Source organism: Cervus elaphus, chromosome 17 (genome assembly GCF_910594005.1).
Source record: "Cervus elaphus chromosome 17, mCerEla1.1, whole genome shotgun sequence".
NCBI lineage: Eukaryota > Metazoa > Chordata > Mammalia > Artiodactyla > Cervidae > Cervus > Cervus elaphus.
In genome coordinates, this window is record NC_057831.1 from 60040168 (window position 1) to 60057515 (window position 17348).

At 43.6% G+C, this 17348-nt stretch overlaps 2 protein-coding genes across 4 annotated transcripts in view; one reads left to right on the forward strand and one right to left on the reverse strand.

Annotated features, from left to right (window-relative positions):
- Window positions 1-398: 398 nt before the first annotated feature.
- Window positions 399-4795, forward strand: SHISA3 (shisa family member 3). The gene is made up of 2 exons (XM_043871447.1): window positions 399-680; window positions 3330-4795. Exons 1-2 carry the CDS (start codon window positions 404-406, stop codon window positions 3767-3769), a joined length of 717 nt encoding a protein of 238 aa, XP_043727382.1. The 5' UTR covers window positions 399-403; the 3' UTR covers window positions 3770-4795.
- Window positions 4796-11752: 6957 nt separating this feature from the next.
- ATP8A1 (ATPase phospholipid transporting 8A1) overlaps window positions 11753-17348 on the reverse strand; it is a 228475-nt gene continuing 222879 nt past the window's right edge. For all 3 annotated transcript variants that reach the window (XM_043871058.1, XM_043871060.1, XM_043871059.1), the window contains one exon: window positions 11753-16502. In XM_043871058.1, the coding sequence (XP_043726993.1) occupies window positions 16402-16502 (101 nt within the window). In that variant the 3' untranslated portion in view covers window positions 11753-16401. The remainder of the gene's footprint in view (window positions 16503-17348) is intronic.

Here is a 17348-nt window from a genome sequence, read left to right on the forward strand (position 1 = left end):
CTGCGCGGCCCGGGAGTTGCCAGCCCCGGACGCGATGGCTCCCGTGAGGAGTGGGGTGGGAGGTGGCCGAGGGCTGGGCGAGCCCCTCGCGCCCGGAGAGTTATGAGCGCGGCGAAGGACCGCAGCATCAGCCCGAGCCGCAGCCTCGGCGGGCGCCTCCCGCGGGCCCTGGCCACCTCGTCCCCGCGCACCATGCCGACCCCCGACCGGCTGAGCCCGCCGCGCCGCAGCCCCTGCTTCCTCCCTGGCCCCCGCTAACCCTCAGGGGACTGGTTTTGGCCGCCCGGGCAGCTCCCCAGGCCTCTCCCCAGGAGAGCCGGAACCGCGGGGCGAGCGGGGCCCCGGCTCAGCCCTTCGCTCTCCAGCCGCGTCCCCCTCCCGGCCGCCCGGCGCGCCCGAGGCGATGGGGGCGCTGCTGGCGCTCTGCCTCCTCTTGGGCTGGCTGCGCGGGGGCCCGGCGGGCGCCCAGCAGCCCGGAGAGTACTGCCACGGCTGGGTGGACGTGCAGGGCAACTACCACGAGGGTTTCCAGTGCCCGGAGGACTTCGACACGCTGGACGCCACCATCTGCTGCGGCTCCTGCGCGCTGCGCTACTGCTGCGCCGCGGCCGACGCCAGGCTGGAGCAGGGCGGCTGCACTAACGACCGCGGCGAGCTGGAGCACCCGGGCATCACGGCGCGTGAGTACGGGCCCTGGGCGGGGCAGACCCTGCCCGGCCGGGCTGCCGTGCGTGCCGGCCGGTGCGCGCGCGAAGAGGCGTGCCAGGCCTTCCCGGGTCTGCGCAAAGGGGACGCTAGAAAGTGGGGGGATCAAGGGAGAAGTGGGTGGTCGCGTTTCAGGTCAGGGGCGCAGTTTCTTTGCAGTCCCGATTCCCGCCACACGCGGTCTCCGCGGGTCTGCCCAGGAGCTAGTTCGCCACGGGCCGCGAGGACCGCGGGGTTTGCACCCAGTGACTCTGGGGGAGAAAGAGGGAGCCCTGGGCGCGCACGACATTTCGGAGAAGGGCTGTGGCGGCCGCGCCAGGCTGGACTTGAGTTTTCTCGGGTGGTAAGGGTGCCCTATTCTGCGCCCTGGGAGCCCCGGAAGCTTTGAGACGTGCTGATGGCGCAGGGAAGGCAACTCTTGGGGTGCGTTTATCTGTAGCCCCGCGGCGGTAGGAACTTGAGCCACGTTTGTGTGTGTGTGTGGCCGCTTGGTCTTGTTTCTAAGCCCCATTCTCACGACTTCCTTTCATTTCTCTGCATCGAATTACCCACTCCGGCCCACCCCCCATTGTCACGCTTTTCAGAAATGCCCAGGTCCTCCGGTTGGATATTTAGAAACCGGGGTCGCAGGGGCTTCCCCGCCCCCTATTCTCACGTCGGAAAACACGGGTCAAGTTTCCGCTTACTTCAGAGCGGAATAAATCACAACGCCAGCAGAGGAACTTTACGCCTTAAAAAACAAACAAAAAAAAACCCTTTCCACCTGAATCGGAACTTCAGGGAAACCATTTAGAGCTCCAGGCGATGGTTTTACGGCCGGGGAAACCGGAGGAGCGGGGGCAGGGGGCGGGGGGAGCCGAGAGAGAGCCTCGACACCCCAGAACTCCAGAGCGGGGGTCTGAAGCGGGCCAGACACGGTCCCCAGGCAAGGTGGGAGAGGCTGGGGGGATGATTACTGGTGCTGGAGCCCCAGTCCCCCGAGACTGAGAACCCGGAGGAAAGGGGGACCCGCCTTCCTTAGAACTCCGTTAGACCTTCAAGGAATTTAACTTTGGAGGGCGAAATACCAATCTAGAGGATTGAGGAAGTGGCTTCTGGGGGAAAGATGTTCAGTGGAAAGTAGGGAACTCTAAGGCGGCCTGGCCTGTTCGGAAAATACAAACTGGCTTCAGTCACTCGACCCCTCTGCACAGCAAGTGCTAAGCGCCCGGTCTGCCTCGGGGACCCCATCCTGGCCTCCCGCAGTGCTCTCTGGAAGGAGAGGGGGCAGTCTCCGCACTCACCCAGGCTGGGGTCTGGCAAAGCCTCAGCACCTCTCCTTGCCAGCTTGTCATTGGGGCGAGTTACTTAACTGCACTGGGCCTCTTCTCAACTCTAAAATGGGCATGTTGCTCTCAGAGGAGTTAGGCTGTGAAATAAACGAGTGCATGGATGCTCAGCAAGGTGCTGAGTGAGTAGTCACTTTAGACTTGCCTTCTGCAGGGCGAGAACTACTTCTACTGCTTCTACTTCTAGTAGTAGTAGTAACCTTCTTCTAGTAAGACAGGGCAGAGTGGGTGGCATCCATAAGAGCTTACACCCAGGAGCCCACAGATCTTAGGGTGGATAGTTCTCTACCACTCATTGCCTATGTGTCTTTGGGAAACTCAGTGACTCTCCACTAGACCATATCATGCCTGCCTCACAGGGTTACATGAATCTGGAAATAAATACAAAATAGGCACACAGTAGGGTCTTAGTCAATGCAGACCTGCTTTCTTTTACCTCTAAGCTGGAGGTTTGCATCCCAAGGCAGCTCTATCAGGCAGGGGCCACACCTGGAGGACTGCTTGGGAGGTGCCTCTGGGTGGGAAACATTATGTCTTCCTTATAGAGGGAGAAGGGAACTGGGGCTAACTCTGTCAAAAAGTTGCGCTTCCAGAAAGTGTGGGCCACCAACACCAAGGACCACACTGCAGTCTAGCTAAAGTTCAGTCTGACCTTCCCAGAATTTGAGTGGGGATCGAGAGGCAGGAGAGTGACGGCTGGAGGAGGCATCCCAAATTGTTTCTGGAAAGAAGTATCCAGACGGGACAGTTTGTGATGTGGTAGGAGACACAGTTAGTGGGGGCCTGCTATGGATTTCTTTATACTGTTCTTTCTGTAGTCTTGTAAAATCCCAGGGTGGGGGGTTCACTTAACAGGTCCAGCTGTCTTTGCTCAGATTGGAGATTCTTGGATAGGAGATGGATTTTCAGCCTTAGCGTCCTTAAGCACCCCACTGTGATAAAACTCCTAAAACCTGGATTGAAAGCCATTGTTATGGTAACCGCCCCCCCCCCCCCAACTCATCTTTTCTCTCCATCCAGTGCATGGACAGGAGGATAGAATCTGTTCCTTCTGATTTCCAGATGTGCAATATGATGGCTAATTGCTAACAGAGTCTACAGTATCAGTCTGCTTCCTCCCTGCTAGGAGCAAGAATATTCCATCATCACAGTTTGCAATTCAGAGGTTACCAGTAACAAGCTCTGAGAAGCTGGGCTGACAAGGGTGGTTGAATGGACCTCCCACCTCCTACCCACCAGCAGCCGAGAGTTTGGGAATCTCTCGTCTGAGTACCTGTGCCTGTTTTTGCCTTCTAGAGCCTGTCTACGTTCCCTTCCTGATTGTTGGCTCCATCTTCATTGCCTTCATCATCCTAGGCTCTTTAGTGGCTATTTATTGCTGCACCTGCTTGAGACCTAAGGAACCCTCGCAGCAGCCAATCCGCTTCTCACTCCGCAGCTATCAGACAGAGACTCTCCCCATGATCTTGACTTCTACGAACCTCAGGGCACCTTCCAGGCAGTCCAGCACAGCCACCAGCTCCAGCTCCACGGGGGGCTCCATCCGAAGGTTCTCCTTTGCCCGGGCAGAGCCAGGCTGCCTGGTTCCCTCACCGCCCCCACCTTACACCACAGGCCACCCAATCCACTTGACCCAGCCGTCCGGCTTCCTGGTGTCGCCCCAGTACTTCGCTTACCCGCTCCAGCAGGAGCCCCCGCTGCCCGGGAAGAGCTGTCCAGACTTCAGTTCCAGTTGACAGGCCATGGCTGCAGATCCATCATCTGGAGCAATGGCGCACCCGTGGATGCTGCTGCCATGGCCACCAGGAATCCCAAGAAAATTTCACTTGGACCAGCGACGTCATGGACGAAAGCGCGAGGCAAACACAGCGCCTCTTAGTCTTGAGGTTCCTGGCTTCAGTCACAGAATGGCTGTGTTAAGAAAATTGCTTTCTGGCTTTGAAAGCATGGTGACTATTACATTTCAACTTCTGCTACTTTTATTCAAAATATGCAGTAGTCCAACTTGAAAGTTACAAGTCGGCTGAAGCTGTTTTATTGGACAACTCAGCTATCCTACGTAGGCCTATCTGTTCTTTTTTCATTATAAGTTCCTTAGTGAGTGATAATACAAATATATACATAAATAAGCAAAGAAATTGTACCTGATTGTAATTATCGAAGGTTCATTTAAAAAATTAACTGCTAAGTAAACTGAAGAGACAGTGAACAGCCTGTTTATAATTTGGGGAGCAACTTAACTGGGAATAATATTAGCATCATGACAACAGTTATTTTTTAAATCAATGGCTAAATTTTGTTGGAAATATAAGAGTGTCTTCAGAACAGAAGATTTCAATAACTGCATGAGAAATTTAACATTTTAAATATTTACTTAGATATTCATTGTAACAGAGATCTTATGTAAAAGCATTTCCCCCACCTGCCCAACGGAATATTTATTGCAGACGTTTTGTTCAGCAACATTTAGTGTTTAAATGAAAGTTGAACAGTTGGGTCTTAAAACATTTATTTGTAAAATGAGTTATGTACAAATGTAAAGATTTGTAATTTAATGTATTTACTACACTGATGGTACTAATTATTTAGTAGTCACACTGTAATTTTTTATGTTAATAATAAGCGTGGAGTTCAAAGTCCAGCTTTAGCTATAATCTTCTGATATTATGTATCTTAAGTGCCACTGAATTCCATGTCTGATGACTAAATATTTGGGCATATATCCTGCTGGATTAGAATAAATAAAATGCTTTATGTTTTCATGAAATCTCCTTGAAAGTTTAGATCAAAGTGCTTCATTGTATCTCCTTAATGATACTCTCTGCTATTCAATAAAAGGAAATGTCTTTACCTAACACTTCGTAATTTGAAATGAAAAAAAAAATCCTACATTAATTTTGTATTATGTTGGAAAGCTGTTTTCTACATTGGGGTGCCTGAAAGCAGCCAAGGAAGTGGACATTTGTAGAGACATCAGCCCGTGGGCTGCAGTCCTCAGATGTGTTATTTGCATAGATTTAAAAATTGGGACATTTCTCATAAGAATCTGAATTTTGGCTTCTCGTGGCATGAAGAGGATGTGGCCCGAGGGTGCTGTTTTGCTGGGGGTAGGAGGTCCTTTTCAGGAGGTCCTTGCCTTCCACCAGTCTTCTCCCTGGCCTGGCCCATCTCCCTCAGTTTTGCTGCCTCTTGGCCCCTTGGGTGTCCTTTGGAAACCCAGGTTTATATGGGTCCATACTATTGTATGTCATCCTCAGTAGTTCTTGTCAAATACAGATCCTTTAGGGGTGGAATGCTGACCTAAGAAAAGTCATTTGGCCTTGACTCTTTGTTTTCTAGTTGAGGAAGCAAGTTGGAAGATGCTGTGTCTTTGCCCAGACTGATGGCAGGCATCTGACTTCTCCTGTAACTAATCCAGGTATCCAAAGTCAGCCCAAATAATGAAGGAATAAACATAAGAAGGAAGGGAGGGAGGGAGGGAGGGGGAAGGAAGGAAGGAAGGAAAGAAAAGGAAGGCGCGGGAGAGGGAAGGAGGGAGAAAGGCTGAAGGTGCAAGGAGAAGCATTTGTGTGAAGCTCTGGAATTCACTCTCACGTTAGGCTGGCTTTATTCGTGTTTGTTACGTATACTGCTCCTCTGCTATTTTAATCTTTACCAGGCTCTTATGACTCAAACCGTATTCTAAATATTTACAGGGACTAACTCCCCCCTCCGCCCCCGCAAACAATGCAACATGGAGGTGTTATAATTCCTATCTTACAGATTTGGAAACCAAGGCATACAGGAGTGAAGTATGCCCACGTCCCACAGCCCGTCAGACCTGGAGCTGTCTGCATAACTAGATTCCAACAGCAAGGGAACAACCGACTTTGAGGTTCCTTTGTCTCTGGGCACACAGTCCACTGACAAGTAAAGCGTGAGGCTCAGGGCTTCTCTCCAGGACAGTGATTATTAACCCCGTTGGATCTAGTGAGTTTTCCTTAGAACAAATATTTTGTGTCACGCCTTTAACTGTCCACCAGCTTTGCTGGTGGCTCAGACGGTAGAGAATCTGCCTGCAATGCAGGATATCCAGATTTGATCCCTGGATTGCGAGGATCCCCTGGAGAATGGAATGGTAACCCACTCTAGTATTCCTGCCTGGAGAATTCTGTGGACAGAGGAGCCTGGCGGACTGCAGTCCAATGGGGTTGCAAAGAGTCAGACACGACTGAGTGACTAACGCTTTCACTTTTAACTGTCCTAAAGTGAAATTCCTAGATCATATTACTCACTACACATATACTTAAAAACAATCAACATAATGTCTTAATGGTAAATAGAAAGGAGAATGAAAAGGAGAATTATTTCATAATGTAAAAGCTTCAGCAGATTTAACAGAGGACTCACAGGAGAACCTCTTCACACGGGAATAACTGAGATGTGACAGGCCCAGTCCAGACCTACGCAGGCTCACAGCACTGTCCATTTACACTCCAGAGTCGCTCTGCTCTTACTGAGATTTTCTCCCAAAGTTTGATCTTCTTTTCATCTGCACCATAGTTATATATCTGGAAAATTTAGTGTATATTTAAGGCGATGCAGAAAATACTTACATAAAATGGGACTAGATTTTTCCACTGATAGGAATGGAGGGATATTTCAAAGTCCTGCTCATGGACATCAAGTCTTTGTTGGGCCAACTGCCTCATGCGCTGTAGATCTCTGAAGAACAGAAGCTCTATATGTTGAAAGTCAGACAGTCAGTCAGGTCAGTCACTCAGTCTTGTCCAACTCTTTGTGACCCCATGAACTGCAGCACACCAGGCCTCCCTGTCCATCACCCGGAGCCCACCCAAACCCATGTCCCTTGAGTCGGTGATATTATCCAACCATCTCACCCTCTGTCGTCCCCTTCTCCTCCTGCCCTCAATCTTCCCCAGCATCAGGGTCTTTTCAAATGAGTCAGCTCTTTGCATCAGGTGGCCAAAGTATTGGAGTTTGAGCTTCAGCATCTGTCCTTCCAATGAACACCCAGGACTGATCTCCTTTAGGATGGACTGGTTGGATCTCCTTGCAGTCCAAGGGACTCTCAAGAGTCTTCTCCAACACCATAGTTCACAAGCATCAATTTTTCGGTGCTCAGCTTTCTTCACAGTCCAACTCTCACATCCATACATGACTATGGTAAAACCATAGCCTTGACTAGACAGACCTTTGTTGGCAAAGGAATGTCTCTGCTTTTTAATATGCTATCTAGGTTGGTCATAACTTTCCTTTCAAGGAGTAAGCGTCTTTTAATTTCATGGCTGCAGTCACCATCTGCAGTGATTCTGGAGCCCAAAAAATAAAGTCAGCCACCATTTCCACTGTTTCTCCATCTATTTGCTATGAAGTGATGGGATCACATGCCATGATCTTAGTTTTCTGAATATTGAGCTTTAAGCCAACTCTTTCACTCTCCTCTTTCACTTTCATCAAGAGGCTCTTTAGTTCTACTTCACTATCTGCCATAAGGGTGGTATCTGCATATCTGAGGTTATTGATATTTCTCCTAGCAATCTTGATTCCAGCTTGTGCTTCTTCCAGCCCAGTGTTTCTCATGATGTACTCTGCATATAAGTTAAATAAGCAGGGTGACAATATACAGCCTTGACATACTCCTTTTCCTATTTGGAACCAGTCTGTTGTTCCATGTCCAGTTCTAACTGTTGCTTCCTGACCTGCGTATGGATTTCTCAAGAGGCAGGTTAGGTGGTCTGGTGTTCCCATCTCTTTCAGAATTTTCCACAGTTTATTGTGATCCACACAAAGGCTTTGGCATAGTCAATAAAGAAGAACTAGATGTTTTTCTGGAACTCTCTTGCTTTTTCGATGATTCAGCAGATGTTGGCAATTTGATTTCTGGTTCCTCTGTGTTTTCTAAAACCAGCGTGAACATCTGGAAGTTCATGGTTCACATATTGCTAAAGCCTGGCTTGGAGAATTTTGAGCATTACTTTGCTAGTGTGTGAGATGAGTGCAATTGTGCAGTAGTTTGAGCATTCTTTGGCATTGCCTTGCTTTGGGATTGGAATGAAAACTGACCTTTTCCAGTGCTGTGGCCACTGCTGAGTTTTCCAAATTTGCTGGCATATTGAGTGTAGCACTTTCACAGCATCATCTTTCAGGATTTGAAATAGCTCAACTGGAATTCCATCACCTCCACCTGCTTTGTTTGTAGTGATGCTTTCTAAGGCCCACTTGACTTCACATTCCAGGATGTCTGGCTCTAGGTGAGTGATCACAGCATCGTGACTATCTGGGTCGTGAAGATCTTGTTTGTACACTTCTTCTGTGTATTCTTGCCACCTCTTCTTAATATCTTCTGCTTCTGTTAGGTCCATACCATTTCTGTCCTTTATTGAGCCCATCTTTGCATGAAATGTTCCCTTGGTATCTCTAATTTTCTTGCAGAGATCTCTAGTCTTTCCCATTCTATTGTTTTCCTCTATTTCTTTGCATTGATCACTGAGGAAGGCTTTCTTATCTTTCCTTGCTATTCTTTGGAACTCTGCATTCAAATGGGAATATCTTTCCTTTTCTCCTTTGCTTTCTACTTCCCTTCTTTTCATAGCTATTTGTAAGGCCTCCTCAGACAGCCATTTTGCTTTTTTGCATTTCTTTTTCTTGGGGATGGTCTTGATTCCTGTCTCCTGTACAATGTCATGAACCTCCATCCTTAGTTCATCAGGCACTCTATCAGATCTAGTCCCTTAAATCTATTTCTCACTTCTACTGTATAATCGTAAGGGATTTGACTTAGGTCATACCTGAATGGTCTAGTGGTTTTCTCCATTTTCTTCAATTTCAGTCTGAATTTGGCAATAAGGAGTTCATGATCTGAGCCACAGTCAGCTCCCGGTCTTGTTTTTGCTGACTGTATAGAGCTTCTCCATCTTTGGCTGCAAAGAATATAATCAGTCTGATTTCGGTGTTGACCATCTGGTGATGTCCGTGTATAGAGTCTTCTCATGTGTTGTTGGAAGAGGGTGTTTGCTATGACCAGTGCATTCTCTTGGCAGAACTCTATTAGCCTTTGCCCTGATTCAATCTGTACTCCAAGGCCAAATTTGCCTGTTACTCTAGGTGTTGCAGATAATGGATAATATTTATTAAACACCATGTGTGTGTTGTACGACATGTATCATTTAATCTTCCCAACCCTGAAGTCGGGACTCTTACCATGCCTGTTTGGCAGAGAAAGAGATCAACGCAGAAAGATTGAACACTGTGCCCAAGACTGATGATAACAGAACCAAGATTTGAACCCAGGCCCACTGTCTGCTTTGAAACCCTACATTCTTTATGGCGTGTACTGTGACGTCCTAATCTTCTTAGGAAAAAAAAAAATCCAACCTACTTTTCAGAAAACCTTTTCCGGGAAGAGTTGTAACACTGACTGTAACATTGCACACACCCTATAGACAGGGCGGATTGTGCCCAGTCACGGAATCGGTGCCTTGTTAGGGGAACACAGAATATTACAGAGCACAGAACAGAAGCAAAAACACTCGCGGGCAAACATCTCTGTCTTTACACCTGAGAAAACTGGGACAGCAGGGGCTGATCCAGGTACATTCTGGAGTCACAGCGTCTGGCTTAGTTTTCTGGGTGTGTTTCCCAGAGGTTGAGAGGCTTGGGCTACTTTATGTCACTGTGTGTCAGCTTTCTCGTTTGTAAACCGGAGGTGTTAATTGTATGCTACTGCTGAGGCTTGTCTTAGGAATCAGGAGTCAGAGTCGTTGTCCTGTGACTTGCCGTCTAGTGGGGAGGGACCTGTCACCAGCCCCTGGTACATGATAGAAAGCAGACGAAATATCCTCGCAGATAAAGGCAAGGCTGAGTACTGTGGAAGGGGAGCTGTCATGCTGATCGGAGGGCACAGAACAGAGAAAATGGCCCGACGGTTTGATACAATTAGTCCCTGGTAATCCATGGCCTCTTGATACCTGGCCAACTTCTTATTGCCCGAGACAGAGCAAGCACCCTCCCACCCTGCACTCAGAGCCTGTGAATCTATTTTAGAAAAATATATTTAATAAACTTGCTTTTATTCACTCCAAAGCTAATAGATTGTAATTTTAATTGTCCCAAATGCATAGATTTTTCCTTCTTATTTTCCCACCCTATTTTTCATTGATTTTTAGCGATTCCCCATGGAAGAGAATTTTGCCAGATTGAGTTAAATCTATAGGAAAATTTCTCTCTAAAACCAGTTAACCCAAAAGGTTCCTGAGAATATGTACAATCACAATTAGGGGTATGATACATTTCACTGGGTCAGGATCAGTTTACTTGTGCATAACCTAAAAGGCTTATTTAGTATATGTTCAGGAAAAATAAGGATTTATGAGCATGTTAAACTATTAAGGCAACAAACATATATTTTTATATGTATAAGACTTTCAAAATTTCAGTTAAACAGTTGCTAATGAAGTTATTCTGACAAGAGTTTACATTTGAATTGCTGGTTACATAGTCTGTACTTGAAATAAAGACTGAATAGTAAAAAATATTACATTTTCCAACCATTTTTATTAGCTTACTAGTGAAATGATCCAGATTAGAAAGATCTTTCTTCATTAAAATGAATGGTTCTGTATACTGAAATAGAAGCTTTAGGTCTGAGATGCCTTCAGCACATAAAAACAATCTTTACATGGGGACGATGTTCTGGATTTATGCATTTCAAGTTTGCCGTTTCCTTAAGGTGGTGTTAGAAGGTGGTGCTTATTTTAAGAGGGATGGTGTTGAAAGTGAAAATATTTGGCATAATTCACAGGTTACTTTTCTGAACATTGTTTTGCTGTGATTTTGCATGGGGGAGGGGCTCATACTCAATTGTTGCCCCCCGGAAAAGGCTGTGGGGAGGGGAGTGGGGTCCCAGACAGGGAAGTGCGCGCTGCCCCCCACTCTGATGAAACCAGAGGCTCTTCACGTGGCTTCCCCAGTGGGTCTCTGAGAACTCATCCTGTTCTAAGTTTTCCAAATTGTAGTTTCCGTTGTCCCTTCCTTTTATCAAATGGTGATTATTTTGATTGTCTTGTCCTCATTTCCAAGGTTTTCCTATATTTTGTCTCACGAGGCAATTTTACTATTTTCCGGTTACTTCCTTCAAACTTTATTGGCCAAATGCGGCCACTCTCTCACACACTTACAAAATCTTAGTGCTTAGAAGCCTTAAGAACTTCATCTTGTGTGAAAGGAGGAGCCGCGACTTAGTTGTTGACTTACAGGCTGATTTAAACCTGTAACGAGGACTATCTTGGAGGCTTTTCTGATTGAGAATCAAAATATAGTAATTTTACTTAGAATTATTTTATTTTTATTGTCATTATTTTGGCCACATTGTGCAGAACGTGGGGATCTTAGTTCCTGGACCAGGGATTGAACTCACACCCCTTGCATTGGAAGCTTGGAGTCTTAACCACTGGACCACCAGGGAAGTCCAAAAATTAATTTTTTGATAATTATTGAACTACCAACTCTTATAAAATTAGTTAATATACTCCACTTTATATTGCATTGAATGGGATTTACAATGCAGGGATATTTTCAATTATCATTGGGGTTGTAGATAAAATGTTAACATTGTTATTAAACAGATATACACCTTCTCAAACTATAGTTGTAGCAGTTTTGAAGGGCTTATGAAGAAATATAGTTTCTAAAACTAATAATTAAAACGAACGATTTTCTTTATGTAATGGTACAGTTTATTTAATTTTTAATAAGAGGACAAAAATGTTTAAAATTTGCAGTTTAAAACATGCACATTCACAAAAGGCCAATGACACAGAACACTGCATAGAACTGAATATTACGCGACTTTAATAACTGTTTATAAAACACAGTGCATTGAACATCGAGATAAAGACACCTGAGAAAACTACTACAATCACAGACTCAGCACTCTCCACTCATGCAGCATCACGATTTCTACAGCAGTTTCAGCAGGAATGGTTGTTCATGGAGCTGAAAATACTATTTTATTTTGAATGCAAACTGCAATTTTCCATAGTAGCTGCCTTCCAAGGCTGCCTTTTTTTTTTTTTTAACCTAATAAACTTGAAAATGTGAAAAATGAAGCTTGAAGTAGTAAAACAAACAACAAACAGTGTTTACTGCATTTATGGCTTCTAGTCTAGAACTATGAAACAAAAACACGTATTTTCAAGTATTCTGCTCACATCTTTGCAAGAGCAGATTTACCTATGGAAAGTTGCTGTTAATTCAAAGTAAGCAAGTATGAAATCTAGCTTTTTTTTTTCCTACTTAAGGGAGATTTATTTGCTGAGAAATTTTGTGAGCTTTATTAAAAAAAGTTCTTAGAGGCAAGCTAAACAAAAGTTTCAATTAAATTAGTTCAAATTTGTTTGTAAGATAATTTACTTAATAAAAAAAAAGTTGTGTGGAGGACCAGTTAATTTGTGCACTGAATATTAAGTCTCAGGTAGGCCATGAGGGAATTTTAAGGCAGAAATAAACATCAAGATTTACAGCAATAGCCATGCGTTGGCCCAGACCACCTTAAATATTAATTCATGCAAACCATAAACCTATCAAAAACACAGCTGCTCTCATACAGAAAATAAATCAAGGCGAAAAATGGAAAACATTTATTTCCTTTCCTTCAAAATTCAACTTACATTCCATTTTAATAGCTGTTGAAGGTTAATTAAAATGCAGCAAAGTATAACAGTTTCACGAGTGACTTCACTTATTTTAATGTGAGAAAAATCAGACTATGGTCTCTTTAAGAGGCATTATAGAAATGTTCATCATTAAAAAGCATTTATTAGGCACCAGACTGCATGGTGTTTACATGAAGTAATTTACAAAAAGAATTCCATGGGCCTGGTTCATATGATGTGAACAGGGTGGCAATTTGCTCAATAAATTTTGTACATGATTATAGACTTATTAGATGATATAAGTCTTAGAACCAGGACATATTAAAGGGCAAACTGCACAAAAATAAACACGAATGATTATTTAGCTTTGTAATAATGATGATTTTGTTATACATAAAAATTTGTGAATATGCAATCTAGTACATTCAGATTAGTATTCATTTCCTGAAAGAACATTTTAAGTGACAGGTAAGTGATACACAGCATACACAATGCAGAACAAATCATCACGTGATTTTCACACTGGCTATGTAGGGTGCAGGACTGCAAAATTAAAATACAAAATGTAATGACCAGAATAAATGTAGATTTCTTGAATTCACTTTTTTCCCCTGGAAATTAAGAGGAATCGCTGATTCCATTCAGTGACCACACAATTCATGTTAATGGCTAATACTGAATATAATACACATTCACCTGACTTGATTAGAAGAAGTTTTCCATTAACTTTGCCACGTTGCCCAAGCAGGCTCATGTCAGCCAGAGTATTGTGTGGGAGGGTGGATGGCGCTTATTCCATTTAAAATTTACTACATTCCTGAGAAACACCAGTTTTCCTGCTCATACTTTCTACCATATAGCATTTTTCTAGGTGTGAGACACCAATATATTTTTATATGTATATATAAAACATTTAGAAAGTTCATGCTCAATATCACTGTGTACTAGTCAATGCTAAAGAAGCAACTTCCAACTTTTCAATGCAAAATGAATGAGGATTTTCTGCTGTGAGTAGTATTTTCTGAACTGTAAACATTTAAGCAATGGTGTTAGCATTTGCCAGAGTCCCTATAAGGGACTTTTTAATTGAAGAATGTCCCTTATTTCAGAAAATACACATTAAAAGTCACTTCAACTATTTATTTTAATCCTGGTAAAACTGTGTTACCCACCCCCACCCCCACCCCACTTAGGAACGTTAAAAAAGGAGGGTTTTCTCTAACACTACAAAGTCACTGCAGTTGCAATGTTGTCTTTTAAGTTTTACCAAGGTGGTCACTCCCTGCTGCCTACCCCTTAACTCCCTACCGAGAAGCTAAGAGATTGACTTAATGTTGATAATTCAAAAACAGGTCCATGGGACAAAAAGGCATAAATCAGTCATGTTTCAGATCATGCTTTTTCACATTATTAACCATGAGTCCTCCACTCATGTTGAAGAGCTCCACAGAAACAAATCATGTTTCCAGGTAAAAATAAAGCTTTCAGTTTTCTTAAGTCAGAAAATTCAGTTCTATTACACTCATCACATTTCTGTATTAAAATTATGGAGACGGATGTCACCTGTGAGGTGAGGGGAAATGGAAGCAGCCCTTTTCCGGAACTGCAATTAAGTGTTTCTCCCGAGGGATGTACTTCATGCTTCTTTTTTTAAAAAAGCCGTTATTCCTTTTACTTGATTCTTGTTTTCTATTTTTTTGTGGTTTGACTTCACCCGTCATCACAGAGGCCCAGATACTCTGAATAACCATTCGGTAACACTGTGACATCTGAATTTTGAAGATGATCGTAGACTCTCAGACCTGTGGTCTTGCATATTTGAATTCATGCTTTTCTCAATCTGAACTCCGAATGGAAAGGGTGTGGAGAGTAACTATGTCACCTTCTTAACCCTTTTAAATTCAAATTATGTATGTCATAACCTCTCTTATTTGTAGAAAATGTGGGAGGCATACATGTAACTAAAGAGCTAAAAATTCAGAGAAGGAAATGATATATAGACTAAAATTTTAAATCTAGATCGAGAAAAAGGGTGAAAAAGATGTGAAATTATTAAACTCAAGGAGTGATTTGAAAATCACCTCTCTTCTTAATTGTAGTTGACTTAGTTTTTTAAAGAGGAAGTTCTATCTATTTTGCTGGTAAGTCCACTTAAAGGCAAACAGGCTTTTGAATACAAGGCAAAAAGTTTGCTTCAATCTCTGAAATGTATCTGAAAGCTAGAATTCTTCTTATTTCTACATGAAAGCGTTATGTTAAAAATAGTGTAGAAAACTGGTTGTGGTTTTTAAACAGCCCCTTCACCATTAATTGTTGGTATAGCAAAATAGGCATTTTCAGGAGATATCTTGGAAATGCTGAAACAATTAAATTGAATCTATATTTTAAAGCATATTAACAAAATCTACTCATGATGAACAGAGTTCTTTGTAAAGTTATAGGCTTGAATAAAATAGGTGTTTTTAAAATGGGGGGTGGGGAAGTACTACTTATTTGTTCCAACTAGCAGCATGTGCCTAATTTTGGGAGCGGCTTGACAAGGGCACTGTTAAGCCATTCTTGGTTTTAAGTTCAGGGCAATCACCTTGACCTGGGGCGTGCCATCAAGGACAACAGGCATCTGGAACGGGCACTACTCGGGAAAACCAAAACACAGGACAAAAAGCTGAGCCTACAGACACTACAGAAGCCCAGGCATTTATCTGACATGGTTTTACAAACACCTCGACAGAAGTACTGGAAATCCCAAATAAACACTTAAGTACATTTTTCTTAAAAAGAAAACTCAAAGGCAAAATGACATCACTTAATCTACAGCAGAAGCCAGGTTGTAAGAAAAATCTCAACGATGATGAAATGTCATTAGAAAGGATGGAGACGTAAGTACAGTTTTAAAAATCAGTATTGTAACGACAGTCACATAATCACGTGTGCACTTCCACCTGAACAGACAGACAAATGAGAGAGAAGCATTTGTAAGGCCAAAGGTGCAACATCACAGATATTAGTAGCAAATGCCTTGAAATACTCATTTTTACAAATCACTCTGAGATTGGAAAAGTCAGGCATGCAGATCTCACAGCAGAACTGGAGGTAAACTTTCTTGTAAATTTCTGGGCAAATGACTACTGAAGGAGAAATAGTAATACATTTATTGAACTTCTTTGGCAAACATTTATCAAGACAATTTTTGACACAAACACTTATCATTAATGTCTCATTTAGAAATTTTGCCCAGTGAGTGGCTTCTTTAAGAAGGCTGTTTCCTCCCCGCCCCCCACCCCGCAGCATGTTCTGAAATCTAAATTTGGATATCAAGAGTCCCTCTTACTACCATTTTACAGAATTTTAATCGTGAATAGCCTTGTGGTGTATCCAAGACACTGATAGTTATAGCTCCAGAGTAACAGCAAAAGAATACTGACCTTTTTTCAGTTGGAAAAAAAAAACCACTCTGGCAAGATACAAGGTCATTTTCAATGTCTGTTTACAAAGACTTAGCAAATACTTTAGAAAATCTGAAAGAGATGGTGTTACAGTATAGTTGCACAGTGCTTACGTCTATAATATACATGAATCTGAATGTCAGTCAATGAGATGAGCTCAGATCCATTTCCCCTCCTTGGACCAGACTGGAATTGGTCAGCAGATTCTGGTGAAGACCTGGGATTCCCCGAAAGGACGTATCAGAGCTGGCCTCGCAGCCCCGCGACTCATGACCACTCATCAGGCCTCTGCTTCGTGGTGTCATATGCTCTGATCACTTCAGACTGTGAGACGATTCCATTTTCGTCTTGAGAGAAAGCATACCCATCTGTAAGTTAAAATAGAAACGGTGAGCTTGAAGTCACAGGAAGTCTCTGTTATTCTGAGTTTTGAGTGTTCACTTTCTAACTTGGGGAGCTAATGCATCCTTCCCTGCCTTTAAAAGCATAAGGACACTAATTTTTAATGTCTGGGAACGACATGGATTCAAGTGCAAAATGAAGAGTGAGGTGATGGTGGCTTAGATCCTCGGCGCTCTGCTCCCTGGATGGACAGAGGCTGCAGCACCCCCCGCATTCTCCCTTCTGCAGATCATGTCCAGCTCCTCTAATGTCTGCTTCCTGCTAGCAGAGGGCTGCGGGGTGCACTCAAGTGGGAGCGTGTACTCCAGATGGATCAGGCGGATGAGAGGGAAGGAAGAATAAGAGCAAGGAGGTAGACACACACAACTTCCCTCAGAAGACACGGTTCTGGACGCTGAGCATCTACAAATAAACTCACTCATGCCCCAGCCTGGTCACAGGGGGCCTGGGGATAAGAAATGACCCCCAAGGGGCTCCCATCTTTAGAAAAGGCCTCTTGAAGCATAAAGAGCAAAAGCATTAAACATGAGTATATACACATGAAAATAAATTACATGTGGAAACAACATGAAACAAAAGATATATTACTAACACAAATACATTTACTACAGGGCTTTATATATTATATTCTTTTTGAGATCCTTCAAATGTTAAGAGGGCATGATACCTAATAATTTCTTACAACTCTAAATATTCATAAATATTTTTGAAGGGGGAAATATGTTTCATTGTGTGCTGTTTCACACACATGTCATTGTGTATGAAAGCTGAAAAGGCTCTTGCAAAGTTATTCAAGTAGAAAAGATAACAAT